Source organism: Mus musculus, chromosome 14, assembly GCF_000001635.26.
Source record: "Mus musculus strain C57BL/6J chromosome 14, GRCm38.p6 C57BL/6J".
Classification (NCBI taxonomy): Eukaryota; Metazoa; Chordata; class Mammalia; order Rodentia; family Muridae; genus Mus; species Mus musculus.
In genome coordinates, this window is record NC_000080.6 from 50,843,969 (window position 1) to 50,862,095 (window position 18,127).

Consider the following 18,127-nt stretch of genomic DNA (forward strand, 5'->3'; position numbering starts at 1 on the left):
CATGGCACCCTTCTCTCCAACCCTCCTCCTGTCTCAGCTTGGCCTCACACTCACCCGCGGAAGAGACTTGGGGATCCAGTCTGAAATCAGCTGCCCATTACGATCCACCAACTTATCTGCCCCATCGATGATAAGGACCAAAGTCTGAGCAGGCTGCAGCGACTGAGCGAATTTGAGGAGCAACTTCTGCTGCAGTTCCCACACCAGGCCTCTGTGTGTGAAGAGGCCGGGGTCAGAAGTAGGGAAGCCGGACAGCAACACAGCTGGCTAATCTTGAGGTACACACCTGTAAGTGCTGGGGAGGGCACTCAGCTCTCCCAGTTTTTGACGCAGATGGGTACAGAGGCGTCTGAGGAGGTTGAGAGCAAGACACTGGTCAGGGCGGGCTGCTGCAAAGTGGAAGAAAACGAACGGGGGCTCATTGGGCTGGTCAGGGACCTTCAGGGCAGACACAAGGGATGCCTGCATGGGGCAAACAGAACCATATTTGCATTTCAGTATGTGCATAATCTCCCGGATCTACCTCTTTAGCCCCAAAGCTCTTCCTGCTGTCCGAGGCTCATACCAGAAAGGCAGTCTTTCCCTGTCCTGCCTGCCCAGTCACTAGGCTCAGCCTCCCATGGGGCAGCAACAGCTGCTGCACTGTATCCTGAAGAAGGCGTGGCCGTGCCGGACTCGTTGGGGTCTTCAGCTGCTGAAAGCTGGTCTGGATCAAATCGTCTTCTGAGATGGATGTTGGCTGCTCCAACTGGGCCCCAGGCTGAGGGTCACAGAGCGCTGATTATATCTCCATGTTTCTTGGACCCTCTTGGCCTAAAACCCACCAACTTGCTCCCACCCAGGACTACCAAGCTCGCCCCTCTCTGTCTGCACCCCCGCTCACCTGCAGGTGCTGCTTCTGGATCATGCTCCACACATCCTGGAGAACCAACTGTCCAAACTCCTCCAGGCCCCCAGTATAGGGCCGGCCAGCCGCTACACCTCCCCATTCACAGGAGTAGCTATAGGGAAAACATAACCCAACCCAGAGTAAGCCTGGCTCCCTGCACCACGCCTCTAACGGAGGGGTGCCTCGGCCTCCGGCAGCTCACCTGCGACAGGTAACCTCTTTCTGTTCGTGTAGATATCTCTTCAGCTCTGAGACCCGATGTGCAGCTTCTTCTGACTCAGATATAAAGTCAGGTTTCCAGGCATCTGGCACAGAGCTGATCACAAAAGACACCCCGGAGGCGGGGCCAGACTCAGGTGCAGGGCCAGACTCAGACCCTCTGTCTCCTGTCATCAGCCAGGAGATAAGGCTCTGCCCCCTGAAACTTTGTACTAGAGTCGGAGTGGAAAAAAACGGATCTGAGGCCTGTTTCTTTCAGCACTGAATGCTGGGGGTTGAGGACGGGATCTATCTGGCTTTCTGTGGGGGACATTTTAACCTGGTAGCAACAGGAGGTACCTAAGGAAATCAGGATCTCGGAAGTAGATGAGAGCTTGGGCCGAAGGCTGCGAGCGTTGGCCACGGTTCAGGAATTGCATCACCTCCATCTCTGTCACGGATCGCCCTGAAGGGTACTCATGGGTCTGCATGGAGAGGGAAGACAGAGGTAGGGTCAGTCCCAAGCATCAGCCCATCTCTGGAAGCCTTCAGATGCCCGAGATCACCCTTATCTCAGTAATCTTGTGTCCTTCCCCGAAACACAGACCGTAAAATATAGTTACTAGCTAACCATTAGCAAATGATTAACAGGTACTGGGTATTTTTTTTTTAAGATTTATTTATTATTATACATAAGTACACTGTAGCTGTCTTCAGACACACCAGAAGAGGGCATCAGATCTCATTACGGGTGGTTGTGAGCTACCATGTGGTTGCTAGGACTTGAACTCAGGACCTTCGGAAGAGCAGTCGGTACTCTTAACTGCTGAACCATCTCTCCAGCCTGGTACTGGGTATTTTAAAATACAACTTTTTCCTTAGTGTTGAAGATTGGATTCGGAACCATACTTGTAGTAGCCAAGTAATCTACCACCAAATTATATTCCCAGACCCTTTTGTGTGTGTGTGTGTGGGGGGGGGTCCTCACTGTATGACCTGGATGGCCTGGAACTTACTATGCAAACTAGGATAACCTCAAACTCATGGAGGGCCTTCTGCCTTTCACTCCCCAGTGAAAACCATTAAAGCCATTAAAACCATTAAAAGCAGGAGCCAGATGACTTTTTGCATTATATTCTGAAACAATGTCATTTAGTTGCCCAGGCTGGCCTGCAACTCCTGATCCTTTTACCTAAACCATCCAACTGATGACAAAAGCTAAGCAGATTAACTTTCAACCCTCTGAGAACGCAGGGAAGAAACCCCTCTCAAAGGAACTGCTTCATCTAGGTACATCTGGTAGAGTCGTCTGCCAGCGTTTCACATCAAGACTCAAGGACCTGCTGGGGCATCATCCTGTCAAGGGGCTTTTTCCAACCCCTGTTTCTTCCCCAGCTCCACCAACCTTGTCTGCCTTACCCAGTGAAAGTGGGGATGATCAGGAAGATCATAGCTGGGGGGAATGTAGCCATAGCGGGAGCCCAGAATCCCCACGAACAGCTGTGAGTTCTCCACCTCCCCAAGGCACACTTCCAGTTGTCTGTAGGCATGATTACAGGAACAGGAAGGAGTCACTGGGGGCAGTTTCAAGCAATAGTAATACAGAGGCGGCAGGGTCCTGAATCGAACTGGGCAAAGTGGTGATAAAGTTTCTGTTGGTATCTAAAAGGCCCGCCCTCACCCTCATTTATTCTTGTAGTCTTGATCATGGTCCCTCGAGTTCCACCACTCAATCGTCTCACCCCTGACCTAGCCCCTCTTCCCTGTGGCCCTGCACCTGTTCCTGCGGGTCTCTTCCTCTGTGATACCCCAGCGCAGGTCAATGGCGTGAAGACTGATGCGGTGGGGGAACACTCTGGCCTGCAGTGCGGGCAGAACAGATCTCATCAGCAAATCTCGCTCCCCATGCATGTCACGGAAAGTGGATGAAATGAAAAGCCGGATATTGCGCCATCTGGGGGCAAGTGGAGGGTCGGGCTCAGTCCCCATCTCAAGTCCAGAGTTATAGGTGCAATGACCCTTAAGCACTTGACATAAACCCTATAGCCAGAAGGGTGTCTTACCAGCCTCCAGATAATATCCTAGCTGTGGGACTAATTACAGAAACCTGAGATTTGAGCCCCACTTCTTATGTGCCTCTTTCTTTAAAAAAAAAAATCATATTAAAAAGTTACTATTCGATCAATGCAATGCTTTGAGGCAAACCTTAACCTTATTCTTAACTATATCTTATATCTTTAAGAAATTAAAACAATCAAGCAAGCCCATGTGAAAAGCCAGAGCCTGTGCCCTAAACCTTTTGCCTAAGCCTTGGCTATATCGATGTGGAGTCTTCTCTCCTCCCTACATACAGACATTTTTTTTTTCTCTCTAGTAAAGCAAGGAATAGGTTCACAGTCTGACAGTTCCCAGGAAGCCCCTGCCTGGGGAGGAGAACAAAGACCTTAGTAAACAGACCAAATGCAAATGCCCCTAGCAGACAGAATGGCAGGCACAGGATTTCTCCAGGTTCTGATGGCAACCCTCCCAGATCACCAAGTCCCACAACCTAGACTGACCCATGCTGGGAAATAGGACCCAAGGGACCAGGGATGTTCTCCTCCAGCGGCCGGAGAGACGGTGCCTGTGTCTTTCCTGGGGGTGGGGGGATCTTGAATAGTTTATCTAGTTGTCCCACATGTTCCAGGAGACGAGAGGCTCCATGTTCGGCAATGAATCTAAGAAAAGCATGATGAAAACAGAATATTGGAGATCAGAACCAGGAAGGCATCCCAAGAGAAACAGGCAGCAAAGACACGCCTGCTCAGTTCAGCGGCTCCCCTCAGGAAGACAGCCATAGAGCAGACCTGGTATGTCATGGTCACAGTTCTCAACCTGAGCTAGGGGCAATCACAAGTACAGGTGAGCCCGGATCATATAATGAGACCCATCTCAAAAAGACTAGCCAGACAAAAAGGATAACCATAAGCCAGGAAAGTGTACTGGAAAATAAGACTACAAAACACTGGGGATGAAGGATGTCACCAGCCCAGCCCCTCCCACTCTCTGTGCATGGTGACCTTAAGATCCCTGTTAGAAAACTGGTCTGAGCTAAAGTTACAGTTTAAGACCTTCCCTGTTCTGTGCGATCAGCTCTGTATAAACTACAATAGCTCCCTATTGCTTGAGGCTTCCCAATATGAGTTGAAGAGTGTAGGTGACATCCAAAGAAAACTTGACGAGAGGAAACAAACATGAAGGTTCAAACGCATCTGCAGCTCTTCCCAAGGAAGGTTTCCATCACCCACATGCTCACATGGATGCTCACATCTGTTTGTGACTCCAGTTCTAGGGAACCTGACGCCCTCTTCTGGCCTTGCCCATCATATATATATAATTTGCACCAGCAAAACATTCATACACATAAAAGTAATATAATTTTTTCATATCGCTCCTCTCTCTCGCTCTCTCTCTCTCTCCCTCTCCCTCTCCCTCTCCCTCTCTCTCTCTTTCTCTCTCTCTCTCTCTCTCTCTCTCTCTCTCTCTCTCTCTCTCTCTCTCTCTCTCTCTCCCTCTTTCCCCCCCTCTCTCTCCAGGGTCTCACTATGTAGACTTGGCTAGCCTGGAACTTACTATGTAGACCAGGCTGATCTCTGCCTGCTACTGCTGCTCAAGGGAATAAAGGCATGCAACACCACACTCGACTTTTGTTTTTTTAAAATTGTTTTAAAAAGTTTCAATTATGTGTTTGTGTATATGTCTCTGTGTGGCAACCTAAACAAAGCCTGAACAAGTACATCACCAAGAGACCCAAGTGGGGATCTAAACAGAGAAGCACAGGTAACTAAGGGATGCTAAGAGTAGAAGAAAGGCTTCCCCAGGGATGAGCCCTCTAACTTTGTTACGTAATACCAGTTGTCAGCCCTGACATCATTCACATACAAGGAACACCAACTGAGCTGAGCTAGTTATAGTCTCTCTGTGTGTAACAGGAACAAAGAAAAAGAGACTATATATTTGAGAGCAAGCAAGAGGAGCAAACCACAGGAGGGATTGGAGAGAGGAAAGAGAAGGGGGAAATGATGTAATTAGAACTTAATCTCAAAAGCTAAAAACATATGGAAATTAATAAAGTGGTGAATAACAAAAATTATGCATAATAATTGCAAATAATAACTCAATAAAATAGATCAGAAAGATTTCCTTTTAAAAACTAATTATGTATGCCTGTGTGTACGTCTATGGGTTCGTGTGCACCAAAAAGTGCAGTGTCTGCAGAGGCATCAAATCTCTGGAGTTGCAGGAGGTTGTTGAATCCCTTTGGAGCTGGATACAATTACAGGTAGTTGGGAGCCACCTGGCATGGTTACTGGGTACTGGGTACTGAGTACTGGGTACCAGATCAAGATCCAGGACCTCTGCAAGAGCAGTATGTACTCTTAACTGATGATCCAAGGTTCCAACCTGCTTTTCCTCTTTCTCATTGGATATAGCATAAACTTGGATGTGTATAACACAGAGCTGAGGTACCACCTTTAGCCAGGAGGTAGAGGTTGTTGAGAGTGATCAAGCATTAAGACAGTGAAGGTTGAGCTGGACAGATGGCTCAGTGGTTAAGAGCACTGACTGCTCTTCCAGAGGTCCTGAGTTCAATTCCTTGCAACCACATGGTGGCTCACAACCATCTGTAATGGGATCTGATGTCCTCTTCTGGTGTGTCTGAAGAGAGTGACAGTGGACTCATACACATGGACTAAACAAATACATTTAAATTAAAAAAGAAAAAAAAAGAAAACAAAAGTGCTCTATTTAAAAAAAAAAAAAGGCAGTGAAGGTTGGAACCCTTATCACACTGTATTGCTGATAAGCTTAGACATCTGTGAAAGAAAATAAGCCATCTTATTTTGAAAAATAAATAAATGAGCTAACAGGCATAGAGAATCCCTTAAGTGCATTCTAAGGCAACCTCTTTCCCCTCCGATGCCCAATGTGGACTCACTTCAGGATCCCGTCAGTGCAGCCTGAGAGCGTCACATCGTTGGGATTCAAATTTGGTGATCTGCCAAAGAAAGAAGCAGTCACTAAGCACCGAAATCGATGCCTGGAGTCAGGGGTAGTGGCTTACATCTGCAATCCCAGCACCTGCCCTGGAAGACAGGAGGATATCAAGTTCAAACCCAGCCAAGGCTATATACCTAGACTCTACTCCGCAGTACCTTAAGATATACACCTCACCCCTATATAACAGTTTTGTGACCGATAGCTGTATTACCCTGAGTGCAACCAATCTTGTCGTAATAGAATTATGTGGCCAGAGTACAGCTCAGTGAGAGGATGCTTGCCTAGAAGGACAGAAGGTCTGGGTCCAGTATCTAATAGCATACAGGGGCAAAAAGACTTCAAAGAAAGTCCTAGAAAATTAAATTCAATAGAACTAATAAAGCAAGAAGGCAAGATACAAAACATCAAACAAGTGAGACTTTGACAGGAGCAGACGGGAAAATATGGACAACTGTCTTCAGACGCCGTACAAGAACAACCAGCAACCTTACATGTACTGTGTTTTCTGTAGGAGGACACCAACAAAGAGGCACTTGGAATTCACATGCTGCCAGATAATCTGTTTGGCTACTTTCAGGAGCTCGGTATCCATCCTTTGACCAAACAGGATGACCCTGTCAATCTGTAAGATGAAAAGAGGAGGCTGAGATCCGGGATCCAGGCTAAAATAGACATGGATGAGCTCAGAGCGTCAGGATGCTTAAGGACTGATGGGTTAGAATGCTGAGGGGAAAGGAAAGTGCAGCTCCTGAGAATGCTTAGAAGGGATGCCACTACACCCCAACCTAGGGTGGCATCAAAGAATCAGGGACAGCAGGGATGGGAAGAAAAGAAAAAGAAGTGAGGGATTGTGTTGTGGAGCTCATTCATGCTCATGAGAGATGAAGGTTCACTGTGAAACTGTTTTTTGGGTTTTTTTTTTGGTTTTTTAAATTTTTTCGTTTTTTGTTCTTGTTGGGGTTTGTTTTTGTTTGTTTTGCTTGTTTTTGAGGATCTCTGTGTAGTCCTGTCTTGGAGCTTATTAGGTATACCATAGTATACATAGTATACTGGCCTTGAACTCACAGAGATCCTCCCACCTCCTCCTTCTTCTAGGATTAAAGGAGTGTGCCACCATGCCTGGCTGTGGGTCAGTCCTTAAGTGTGGCTGTTTTATATTTAGTGGTGTGGGCTTTGAGCATGTTAAGCTAAGCATGTTCTCTACATGGCCATTTTAAACATTCAGTTCAATAAATAAAGAGCTTATGGATATAGTTCAAAGTGAAGCACTTACCCTGACTTCAATTCTAAACACTAGAGTATTTCTATTATGTTTAGGACAATGGTAATAATTCTCGAAATGCATTACCTTCTAATTATGTTACTACATCTCACTATCATCTAACCCTGAACATATTTACATCCCATTACTGTGGAAATACAATCAATGGACAGGCTTCTGTGTATTTCTGCACAGCTCTGTATTCAAGGGCATAAGCTTGAAGACTGCCACGGTGGAACAATTTATACCATGGGAACTAGCAAACATTACATAACACTCCTATTTTCCATCTATCACTAAAGATTTAGGAGCACAGCCCTTTCCGAGGGAATACACTGAGCAGTGAGCTGACGAGAACACTGCAAAGTTTGACAGATCATTTAGAAAGGTCAAGAAATCAGAGGCAATTAGGCACATATCCCACATCTATGAGCCAAGCACTTGGGAGATGGAGGCAGGAGAAGCAGGTATGGAAGGCCAGCCTCAGCTACAGTTGACAACAAAAAAGAGCAGGCTGTGGAGGAAATGCTAGGAGGGAGTTTCATAGGAATCTAGTAGGACTCACGGGGGTCCTTTGGACAGCCAGAGACAGCAGATACTTCCCAAAAGTGTCCAGGGGCCACTCATCATTGCCTTCTAACTCCTGAAGGAAAGAAACTTGGGTTAGGAGGTTGGGCTGAGGTGTCAATGTCCCACCCTGGATGCTGTTTGAATGTATCCTCCACTGGCTTCTGGGTTGAAATTTGAACCCAATGTGCGGTAAAAAGAGGGGGCTCAGCTGGACCCTGTATTGATAGGTTATGCCCAGCAAGATATCCTTCGGGTATTATGTAGCACTCTTGGGAGACTCTGAGGTATCTATCTGTTCCTGCAAACATAAGTTGTAAAAACCTGAACCTGAACCTGAAGCATCAGTCACTTTCTCTCTTGGTTCAGGACATAACAGTTGTCTTCCGTGTGTGTTTCCACACCACATCTCCTGCCCTGAGATCCTTACCATCGTCATCCAATGCCAGTGCCATACCCTCTAGCCTCAAGAACTGTGAGCAAGATAAACATCTGTCATTTATGAAGTTAGCTAACCTCCAGTATTTCATTAGGGCAAGGAAAGACTAATATAATCAATTAAAAAAACAAAAACAAAAAACAAGTACTGATTTGTTTGAGAAATCTTCAAAGTTAATACATCTATGCTTCTTTTTCTTTTCTTTTCTCTTTTTCTTTCTAGACAGTGTCTCCCTATGTAGTCTTGACTAGAATCCACTATGTAAGTAAAGCTGACGGTGAACTCAAAGAGATCTGCCTGCCTCTGCTACTCAAGTGCTGAGATTAAAGGTGTATACTAGTTACCATGCCCAGGTTATATGCTAGAGAAAGAGTGAGAGAGAGGCAGAAAGAGAGAGAGAGACAGAGAGACAGAGAGACAGAGAGAGACAGAGCGAGAACGAGAACACTTTGTATCCCAGGTTAGCCTCAAACTTGCATTTTTCCTGCTTCTGTGTACTGGGATTGAGGGTGTGTTCTATTAAACCTGGCTACTCATGCCTTTATCAATTATTTGAGATGAGCCCAGCGTTCTGTCACTTATATATTTCTGAACAGCAGGGCTGTGTTTCTGACCTGGACTTGAGCCTGAAGTTTGATGGCAGTCTTCAGGATGCCTTCATCGGCTGTAAGTACCGGTGTCTTCACAAATCCTCCCCCACACAAGCAAACAGTCACTTGCTCGGCTCGAGCCACCATCATTCCGATCAGCAGCAGCACATAGTTCAGGGGAGGCTGATGGAGCAGGGCATCATCAGGAAATAAGACTTTAGAACCCACCTTTGCTCCCCAGCTCTAGAGGCCAAACGCCTGGTTTGGGGAAATGAAAGACTGTGGGTCATCGTCAGCAATTCTCTGGAAGAAGTGACTTGGGGGAACCATAAAGAAGTCAGAATCCCTGCCCAATTCAAGTGGGTGTAAGATATACTTGTGACAGAAATTCAGAGACTGTAATTAGCTAGCTAAACCTGAAATGTTAGTATTATGATCCATAATCAAGGCTGACTAAAACTGTCCCAGGGCACTTGGAAGAAACCCATACCACTTCTTTCAGTTTGTGTGGTTCTCAGAGAACCAGAGGAAAACAAAACCCCCTCAAGACTCAACATGCTGCCAGCCCCTCAGAAGATGTAGGGTTTTTTTCTTTACCCCTTGTGAGTGACTCTTGGGACAGAGCCTGTCGGCATTTGCATCTGTGAGATAGACCAAGAGGGTTCGGCCAGGCATCGGGGATAGGTTGTGCTTTACTGAGAGGTTCACAGCTGTTTCCAGGGCCTGGCGATAGCGCTCCAGCAACTCAACATCACAGTTCCATTGTCTGCAGCAAGAGAAGACATAGACACGGGGCTCAGCAGCTTGTCTGCCTGTGACTCTGAAGCAGACAAAATGTACTGCTTTAATACTAAATCCTCTCTCTCTCTCTCCTTACGCACTATCCCATCCTCCCACAGCCTACCTCCACTGCTGGGATAGAGCCTTTCCTTTTTCTCCATACCACAGGACTCTTACACAGACCACAGCAAGCAAGGCAGAGTCCGTGGCAAAGCCGGTGCTCAAAGCACCTGCAGAGGCCAGAAGATGGTGTTGGATTCCCTGAAACTGGGGTTAAAGACAGCTCTGTGCTACCACATGGTGAGTGGGATTCAAACCCAGATTTTCTGAAGAGCATCCAGTTGGGTTTTTGTTTTGTTTTGTTTACAATTTCCCCCCAGCTAGCAAGCACATACCTGGCCTTGTGCAGCCTCAGTTTCTCCCGCTTGAGCTGCTCATACATCACAGGTATAGTCATTGCTGCCCGAAGCTGCCGGCGCGTCAGGGTGCACAGGTGCTTCCGACTGGCAGGCCTCCTATTTTTTTTTGAGTTTCTAATCATTATCCGTTTCATCAATGTTGTATTGGAAGGGAAGGGTGATGCTGTATAGTAACAGGAAAATAGCAAGTCAGGCAACCTCTATTCCCTTAGTATGTTAAACCCCTATCCTCAGGGCTAGTAAAGGTCTGACTACACATCACCACACTCTAAGTCCACAAAGCAAGAAGCTGAAAATACCTGAGCGTTGTCTCATTTACAAACAAGAAGCAAACAGAAACCAGAAGAGAAAGAATACCTTTGCTTCTGAGCTGAGCCTCAAGTTTATCGATAGAGTCATGAGCATTAAGGAATCTGAATGGAAACTGCCGACTGTGAACCACAGATTTCTGTAAAACAAGAAGGACGGTGAGCAGAGGAGGAAGAAGGATGAGGAGCCATGGGGCTACAGGGAGGATGAGGAGCCATGGGGCTACAGGGAGGATGAGGAGCCATGGGGTTACAGGGAGGATGAGGAGCCATGGGGCTACAGGGAGGATGAGGAGCCATGGGGCTACAGGAAGGATGAGGAGCCATGGGGCTACAGGGAGGATGAGGAGCCATGGGGCTACAGGGAGGATGAGGAGCCATGGGGCTACAGGGAGGATGAGGAGCCATGGGGCTACAGGGAGGATGAGGAGCCATGGGGCTACAGTACCAGGACAGTGACTGAGTAACTCTATCAGGCTTGCGGGAAGGTAAGGAAAGAAAAAAAGATCTCAAGAAGAAAAAGAGGAAGAAGAAGGGGAAGAAAGAAAGGTATGAATGATGTGAAAGGGGGATTAACAGGAGCCCCATTCTCCTTTTATTTATTCATTTAATTGAAAAAATATTGTATGTGTATGAGTGTTTGCCTGCAGATATGCATGTGCACCACGTGTATGCCTGGTGCTACGGAGGACAGAAGAGAGCACCAGATCCTCTGGAAAGTGAGTTATAGATGGTTGTGAGCAGCCACATCGGTGCTGGGAATCAAATCCAAGTCTTCCAGAAGAGCTGTCGGTGCCCTTACCCACCTCAAGCCATCCCTCCAGTCACAGAGCCCCATTGCTTTTTATATTACACTGCTCCTGAAGTGAGTTAATTCATAGATGGGGATCTTTCTGTAAGCTTGTGAGCTCACAAAGTAAACATGAAAATTATTACTCTCTATTGTAATCTCTGGAGGGCTGACTAAGCCCAAAGACCTGTCTTTCCCAACATCTGTAGGTTTTCACACCTCTTACATCCCACATAGAAACAAGCTGGTAGCCATGACTGCTTCAGGCATGTGGAAGAGTCTGGCCTCTAGGTGCACAGTCTCCTGACCGAGCCACACACTCCCCAGGGATCACTCGTACCTCATGCTGGAGTCTCTGGAGAACGAGTTCATGGTGGCGGGCACTGATCCCAGTCCGCAGCAGGTTACACAGGTTCCGGAGCATGGCCATGAAGGGCAGTTTCCCATTGTCTTCAGTCATGGGGGACAGGATAAAGCAAGTGAGTGACACATACAAAGTTATAGTCCCCAGCAGGAAACACAGAGCCACACAGAAGCTCAAATGGGAGAATGCAATCTGCTCTACTCAAAAGATTTTAAAGATCCAGGAAGAAGAAGCAAGGATTGGCCTGAACTGGGGAGTAAAAACATATAACAATGTGTATCGGATAGCTGCTTATATAACAACTTATGTCACTAACTGTTGGCTCTACTTGCTGGTTCAATGTAGCCTCCCTCAGGACTGAAGTAGGCTGATCCAGACTTTGACCTTGCTTGGTGAAGGAAATTACCTAAGGTGGAGCCTTCTGACCTAGATGGCTCGTTTGTTCTGCCACCTGCCACTGGCCTTTCCAAGACACTGCTACCTGCTGAGAAGCACCTGAGACATTCCGGAGGAACATCCTATTCTGCACACGACCTACAGGCTGGCTCCAGACACCAAGAATGGACTGGCGAGGGATGGGCCTTCCCCTTTTATAAGCACACTCTCTTAGTAAACGGAGAGCCTTGAACAGAATCATGTCTTGGCTCCATTAACCTCTCGCCGTCTAAGTCTCTTTCAGCCCCAGCCTGCCTCCCTGGTGTACCCGGTCCTTGTAAGCCGCAGGCCAGCATACAACAGTTCAACTGGTACAATATACTCTTCTTCTTTTTTTTTTTTTTTTTTTTTGGTTTTTCGAGACAGGGTTTCTCTGTATAGTCCTGGCTGTCCTGGAACTCACTTTGTAGACCAGGCTGGCCTTGAACTCAGAAATCCGCCTGCCTCTGCCTCCCCAGTGCTGGGATTAAAGGCGTGCGCCACCACGCCCGGCCCAATATACTCTTCTTTTCCCCACCCACTTGATGGAAGGAGAGAACTGATTACTACAAGTTGTCCTTTGACCTTTCACACAGCTCACCTCACACACAAATATATAAGTATAACCTTCAGTTTTTCCAGAAAAGGTTTCTTTGTGTAGCCCTGGCTGTCCTGGAACTTACTCTGCAGGTCAGGCTAGCCTTAAACTCACAGAGATTGACCTGACTCTGCCTCCTGAGTGCTGGCATAAAAGCATGCACCACCACTCCCAGGTTTTCTTCTTTTAAAAATTATCTTTATTCATCTCTCTGTGTGTGTGTGTGTGTGTGTGTGTGTGCGTGTGTGTGTGTGTGTGTGAGAGAGAGAGAGAGAGAGAGAGAGAGAGACCAGACAGACAGACAGAGAATACCACTTGTTTGCAAGTAAGTGCCCACAGAGTCTAGAAGAGGATGCGGTATGCGCCCTGGAGCTGGAGTTATAGGTAGTTATGAGCCGCCTGATGTACATGCTTAGAATTGAACTCAGATCCTCTACAAGAGCAATATACATGCTCTTAACTGCTGAGTCATCTCTCTAGCCTCAGCTGTAATTTTTTTTTTAAAGGAAGAGTAGTGACCTCTACACTTTTCAGTGATCTAATATTCTGGTTTAGTAAAGTGGAGGTTGTAGGTTTTCCTTTGAATCCCCAAATTTGTTACTCAATGCCAAGTGCTCAGCCTTGAAATCATGTACATACAAGTAACTTTATACAGACTGAGCAGGTTGTATTTATGTATTTAGGAATATAACAAAGAAGTAAGGACCATGAACCTGAGAGACAGCAAGCAACACGGAAGGGTTGGAGGAAAGAAAGGAAAAAGGGAAAATCATGTAATTTTGATTTCAAAAAGTAAAAAATATTTCTAAAGATTAAGAAACAAAAAGGGGGGCTGGTGAGATGGCTCAGTGGGTAAGAGCACCCGACTGCTCTTCCGAAGGTCCAGAGTTCAAATCCCAGCAACCACATGGTGGCTCACAACCATCCGTAACAAGATCTGACTCCCTCTTCTGGTGTGTCTGAAGACAGCTACAGTGTACTTACATATAATAATAAATAAATAAATCTTTAAAAAAAAAAAGAAACAAAAAGGGAAACATGAATTCGGCTGTGGAGCTAAATCGGTGTGGGATTATAGGTGTGAGCCACCACACCCAGCTCCATCCGTGTTCTGGCCTTTCTGTGCACTCTGGGTGACCACACGCGGAAGCATGATTTCAGCACTGAGGAGCCTGAAGCATAAGGACTGGGATCTGAGACTAGGCTGGATTACACGGGTAGGCATTCTCAAAAAGGGAGATAACGAGAGAGGAAGAAAAAGAAAGTAAGTGTCTTTCAGGCTAGGTGCATGCCTACAGTCTCAACAGAAGAATAGCTGAGAACAGCCTGGGCAATATAAAGAAACTCTATCTTGAAAATAAAAGGGGGGAGGGGTAGAGAAATGTCTGAGCAGTTAACAACACTGGCTGCTCTTCCAGAAAACTTGGGTTCAAACCCACATGGTGGCTCACAACCCTCAGTAACTCCAGTCAGTCCCAGGAGATCCAATACCCTCTTCTGGCATTTTCAAGCACCAAGCACAAATGTGATACACAGACATACATAAAAGCAAAACTCCCTTGAAGTGGTTTGAGTAAGAATGGCTTCATAGGCTCATATATTTGAATGGTGTTTGAAAAGATTATAAAGATTAGGGGATGTGGCCTTGTTGGAGTAGCTGTGGCCTTGTAGGAGGAAGTGTGTCCCTCAGGGTGGGCTTTAAGGTTTTAAAAAATCCATACCAGACCCAGTCTCTCTTTCTCCCCCCTGCCTCCCCCACTGCCCCCCTCCCCCTTTTACTCCCCTCCCCACTCTCTCTGTGTCTCAGAATATAGCCCTCAGCTACAGTTACAGCACTAGGCATGCCACCATGCATCCCTTCATGGTAATAGTGGAATAAATCTCTGAAACTATAAGCAAGTCCACTCACATCTACAATTAAATGCTTTCTTCTATAAGAGTTGCCTTGGTCATGGTGTCTCTTCACAGTAACAGAATTGTGACTAAGACTATATACATAGAAAATAAAAATTTGAAAAAAAGAAATTAACCATGGAGAATTTAGTCTCAAACAAGATAAATGCTGCCGTTGAAATGTTCAGGGTTAGAGATTCTCAGCAAAGTGAAAAAAAGTAGAGACATGCATGTAGACTCAGCCCAACACTACAACATCCTTCTTTGTTATTTGTTTGTGTTGTTTGCTTGAGAAGAGAATTTATCAGGCTGATCTCAAACTAGTCCTCCTCCTGCCTCAGTCCCCAATCACTATGATTACAAGTGTGCATCACCACACCTACCCACACCTAAAGCCTTTTCCTCACTATATCTTAACTTGTAAATTGGTGGAAAGGCTGACAGATGATGGGGAATTTAATTCCCAGGCATTTCTTATACAGATATCAACAGAGGCACCGGTACAGAGAGACTATTACATAGCAAAGCAATTCAGGCTGCCTTGAGTACAATATATAACAAACAACAAAGGCATTTGGGCTCAAAAATTCCAAAATTGGAAGGTTTCCACTGTCTTATTTAGGGTTTCCATTGCTGTGAGGAGACCCTATGACCAAGGCGACTCTTCTAAAGGACATCATTTAATTGGGATTGGGTTACAGGTTCTGTGGTTCAGTCCATTATCATCATGGCAGGAAGAACAGCAGCATCCAGGCAGGCATGGTGCTGGAGGAGCTGAGAGTTCTACATCTTCATGCAAAAGAAGCCAGAAGCAGACTATGTTCCAGGCAGCAAGGAGTTTCAAAGCCCATCCCCACAGTGACACAGTCCCTTCAACAAGGCCACACCCACTCCAATGAGGCCACACCCACTCCAACAAGGCCACACCCACTCCAACAAGGTCATACCTCCTAGTAGTGCCACTCCCTGGGCCAGGCATATTCAAACCACCACATCCACCAAGGTCTAATGTTACATATATTTCAACATAGAGAGAAATTGAATTTCCAAAGACCAAAGATGAAGCAAAAGGAAAGGGGTATAAAGGAGAGAACAGAGCTGACCTTTTTCTTTTTAAAATTATCCATTAATTTGTTTGTTTTATGTGTATGAGTGTTTTGCCTGCATGTGTGTCTGTGAACCACATGCCTGTCTGGTTCTGTGGAGACCAGGAGAGAGCATAAGATATTCTAAGGCTGGAATTGCAGATGGTTGTGATCAACCACGTGGTGCTGGGAATCAAACCCAGAACCTTTTGAAGAACAACCAATGTTCTTAACTGCTAGGACAACTCTCCACCCCCTCAAAAATGGGCTGAAGAGAGTGAATCGGCAGTGAAGAAAGAGTACAGCTCTTGCAGTGTTACTAAGCTTAACCCCTAACACCTACAGTTAGTCTATAACTCCAGCTCCGGGGTATTCGATGTCCGTTTCTGGTCTCTGAGGGCACCTGAACTCACATACACAATTAAAAATAAAATTTAAATACTTAAAGAAAAAAGCATTAAGGAGCCTTTCATAGTTAAAAATAGACAATCAACGGAGAAAGAAAAGACTGAAGGTTATTTGGTCTTCCCCAAAGTGAATTTTCTTCCTTTACCAGTAGAGGGAAAAATGATTAAACTTTTCAGATCCTACATGAATTTCTGTAGCTCTTGAGATCTAATCCCACTTGGTTACAATATATTCTAGGCGTATTGCTACAAGTGCAAACAGGAAAGAGGTACAACTCTTCTGCCCTGTGTTTCTGAAGACTTGTGTATCGCCTACAGACATCTGGAATCATGATCGACCTATGATAGCAACACTATTTAAAGCAAATTCCAGGGTCTACAGTGGTGCGGTAAATGGCAAACTTCAAAAATCCAGTTTTTTGGTTATGTAAATTAAGTTGAAAATTCACTGCACCATTTTGTGGAAATCTTCAGGGTGGGATCTAAAATACAGGCGTAGGAAGGGAGAAGTCAGAAAAGGAACTGCCGATCGAATCGATTGATTGATCACCGATCAACGCCACCTACCTATGAGCTCCTCCCACACAGAAGCTTTGTTTCCCCGTAAACTCAGCTCCCGCTCCCAGGTCTCTGGCCTTCGGAGCTTCATCCGCTGACCAGCTCTGCTAGACTCCCACGGCCCAGGGAGGTGACTCCGAGAAAAGAGCTCTAGGGTGGCTGGGTACCTGAGAGAGGGAAGAAAGTACCTATCAGTTCAACACTTACACAAATTTGGAAAGAGCCAAAATCAGCCAGTCATGTTCACACCACTGACGACCCTCATACTGCTGGGAGTGAGAACTATCAGGCTTGGAGCCATGAATGAGCCAGAATGACCAGGTCAATGGAATGCATGTGAAATACCCTGTCTCACCTGTAGCCCAGCAGGGCCTGGACGTGCTGAGCAGGCTTGTGGATATGTAGATACTCTACCAACTTCTTCAGAGTGAACCGTGGTAGCCTGTTTTTCTCTGGCATTGCATTATAAGCTGCTTCAAACTGTGGAAACAGCCCCAAGTACCACAGGGTTCATTTCAGCCATGATCGTGGGGTATCAAAATAAAAACATAAGCCTACCTTACCCTATCAGGAAGTAAAGCATAAAATGGTCATATACCCTTGAGGTGATTTCATTCTCTAAAACATATGATGACAAAGAATAGAAACATCAAGGGAAAATCTGTGGGAGCTCCCAAGGACACAGCTGTAGCTAAAGGCCCCGGCAGCGTCAGCAACTTGAGAGACTAAGGCAAAAGAACTCCACAACAGATCCAGAGAGCGCAAGGCAGTATGGGTAACATGGTAGAACACGTCAAAACAGAAAAAGGATCAAAAGGTAGTAGTTCTTTGGGTCCCCAAAGAAAAAGAAAGAAAGAAAGAAAGAAAGGAAGAAAGGAAGAAAGGAAGGAAGGAAGGAAGGAAGGAAGGAAGGAAGAAAGAAAGAAAGAAAGAAAGAAAGAAAGAAAGAAAGAAAGAAAGAAAGAAAGAAAGAAAGAAAGAGAGGAGAGAGAGAGAGAGAGAGAGAGAGAGAGGTAGGTAGGTGGGGGATAACATCAGCTTTCTGAAAGCTCTTGTGTTTCACTCCTACAAGACTGACCTATCAGAGTCACTATGGAGCGACTGGCTTATAAAGAACAAGGCAGGAATGAAAACGTAGAAGATCCTCATTCTCTCAGAGAAGGAAAAAGAGGCAACTATTATCTAGATCATGAGCCTTCATTGTGGTGGCATCTGTTTGACTTGAAAACTTTCTACAAGGGGCTGGAGAGACTACTCAATTGTAAAAAAAATACTGGCTGCTCTTCCAGAGGTCCCATTTCAACTCTCAACCTCCACATGGTGACTCACAAATGTCGGTAACTCTAATCCCAGGGGACCTGATGCCATCCTCTGGGCTCAGAAGGAATACATGTGACACACAGACACACAGAGACAAAATGCTCAGATACATAAAAAAGATAAATATTTTTAAAGCTTTATATGGAGTGGAAATGTTTTTGACATTTTAAATTCATGGATCCAGCTGGATATGTTACCTGTAAACAA

At 45.8% G+C, this 18,127-nt stretch overlaps 1 protein-coding gene across 3 annotated transcripts in view; it reads right to left on the minus strand.

The window, feature by feature from the left end:
- Positions 1-18,127, minus strand: part of Tep1 (telomerase associated protein 1) — a 46,521-nt gene that overhangs the window by 19,910 nt on the left and 8,484 nt on the right. For all 3 annotated transcript variants that reach the window (XR_003950834.1, NM_009351.2, XM_030247719.1), the window contains exons 8-26: positions 16,956-17,080; positions 16,610-16,767; positions 11,622-11,731; positions 10,541-10,631; positions 10,160-10,346; positions 9,582-9,750; positions 9,009-9,167; positions 7,954-8,031; positions 6,619-6,749; positions 6,066-6,125; positions 3,646-3,804; positions 2,865-3,041; positions 2,507-2,627; positions 1,448-1,572; positions 1,092-1,205; positions 884-1,001; positions 566-760; positions 287-462; positions 55-211 (exon numbers count right to left, since the gene is read on the minus strand). Coding sequence is in view for 2 of the 3 variants with exons in the window: in NM_009351.2 (NP_033377.1) it covers positions 55-211; positions 287-462; positions 566-760; positions 884-1,001; positions 1,092-1,205; positions 1,448-1,572; positions 2,507-2,627; positions 2,865-3,041; positions 3,646-3,804; positions 6,066-6,125; positions 6,619-6,749; positions 7,954-8,031; positions 9,009-9,167; positions 9,582-9,750; positions 10,160-10,346; positions 10,541-10,631; positions 11,622-11,731; positions 16,610-16,767; positions 16,956-17,080 (2,610 nt within the window). In the remaining variant the exon portion in view is untranslated. The remainder of the gene's footprint in view (positions 1-54; positions 212-286; positions 463-565; positions 761-883; positions 1,002-1,091; positions 1,206-1,447; positions 1,573-2,506; positions 2,628-2,864; positions 3,042-3,645; positions 3,805-6,065; positions 6,126-6,618; positions 6,750-7,953; positions 8,032-9,008; positions 9,168-9,581; positions 9,751-10,159; positions 10,347-10,540; positions 10,632-11,621; positions 11,732-16,609; positions 16,768-16,955; positions 17,081-18,127) is intronic.